Source organism: Blennius ocellaris (assembly GCF_963422515.1).
Source record: "Blennius ocellaris genome assembly, chromosome: 8".
Taxonomy (NCBI): domain Eukaryota; kingdom Metazoa; phylum Chordata; class Actinopteri; order Blenniiformes; family Blenniidae; genus Blennius; species Blennius ocellaris.
In genome coordinates, this window is record NC_137657.1 from 14616507 (window position 1) to 14617986 (window position 1480).

At 39.3% G+C, this 1480-nt stretch overlaps 1 protein-coding gene across 1 annotated transcript; it reads left to right on the forward strand.

The window, feature by feature from the left end:
• Positions 1–313: 313 nt before the first annotated feature.
• On the forward strand, positions 314–1480 carry apoc2 (apolipoprotein C-II; the record flags this gene model as incomplete). The annotated part of the gene is made up of 3 exons (XM_080501219.1): positions 314–369; positions 1143–1299; positions 1390–1480. Exons 1-3 carry the CDS (start codon positions 321–323, stop codon positions 1478–1480), a joined length of 297 nt encoding a protein of 98 aa, XP_080357345.1. The 5' UTR covers positions 314–320.

The window sequence follows — 1480 nt, forward strand, 5'->3', positions numbered from 1 at the left end:
TCTGTTTTCTTTACACGGCCCTTTCTGGAGAGGAATAACGGTGAGCATGACGACCCTGCTTTACTTTCTCAATGCAAAGAGACCAAACAGCATTAAACGTCTACAGATTAGATAGCCTTAACACAAGAAGATGACCGACTATGCGTTTTAATTTGGAGAGAACAGGACATTTTTAACAGATTTGAGGATTGTTGCTCACAATGCCGATGGTATACGTGAGCGAGGAAATCTTTGGCAATGCCTCACCCTAGTGGATGAAGTGGGGTAAACGATAATAAAGTTGTTTTTTTTTTCTTTTCCATTCTCAGGTACGAGTCAACATGAACAAGCTGTTGGTTGTTACTGTGCTTGTTGCACTTCTTGGTCTCAGTAAGTCGAAACTTGATTTCCCTTCAGTTGATGCCCCCAAATTACTACTTTATACACATGATGAATTATTCTCTTTCTCTTTAAATCAGTGTAACATGCTATTTGTTTTGTTAAAAAGCAACAACAAACAAACAAAAAAAAATCAATCGCGATAAAAAGACTGACTGGACTATATTCATATTCAGTTTAGAGCAAAATTGTTCCTATAATTGATTTAGAAATCCAGTTTTGGACGTGTTTCATTATAATGGACAGTTTATGGATCTCTGGAGCATCATTTGAAATGTATACTATTTTAAATCAAATCATTTGAATAATTTGAGCTTTGTGAGCTTTTATAAAATTAGTTTTTTGTGCTTTTCAGTTCCAATGTGTAGGCCTTAATTGTATTCCTGCAGACTAGTTTTAAACTATCTTGCAGAAATCTAGCCTAAAACAATAACTTTACTAACCTTGAAACATGCTTTCAGCGAAAATGTTGATACTTCTTGAGAATCAATTTTCATCCCCCCAGAAGGAAAACAAGTCAACATTAAGTTAATGTGTAAACAGATTTAAGTCCACATCTCAGTAATAACCACACACGCATGCAGAAAAGCTGTTGAAAATGCCAGCAGACCATCTGCAGAAGGCCATTTACTTGATTTGTTGTCGATTTGTTTCCTGCTCTTTCACTGACCCTGCCTTCCTCCTTCTGTTTCTGTAGCTCATTGAGTCCTTTCTTTTGAAACGAATACGGATCATTAAATCTCCTTTAACCCGTGGTTGTGCAGATGTCGAAGGCTTCCGTGTGCCGAGGCAGGTCGACGAGGAGCGGGGGACCATGACCAAAATCACAGAGAACATCAAATCCTACTACAACTCGGCTGTGAATACCGCCAGTGAATACGTGGAAAGCATCAAAGGCATGAAGCTTGAGGAGAAAGTCAAGTAAGGGACTTTTAAAGGCAGATTTAATGACTCCAAATGTGACACCTGGGCTGGATCTTTTTTTAAAACTCTCCTCTGTGATGTTCGCAGGAATGTTTACGTCGACACCACGGCGGCTGCAAGCACCTACGCTGGCATCATGCAGGACCAGCTTTATCACTTCTTCTACCCACAGCAGTAA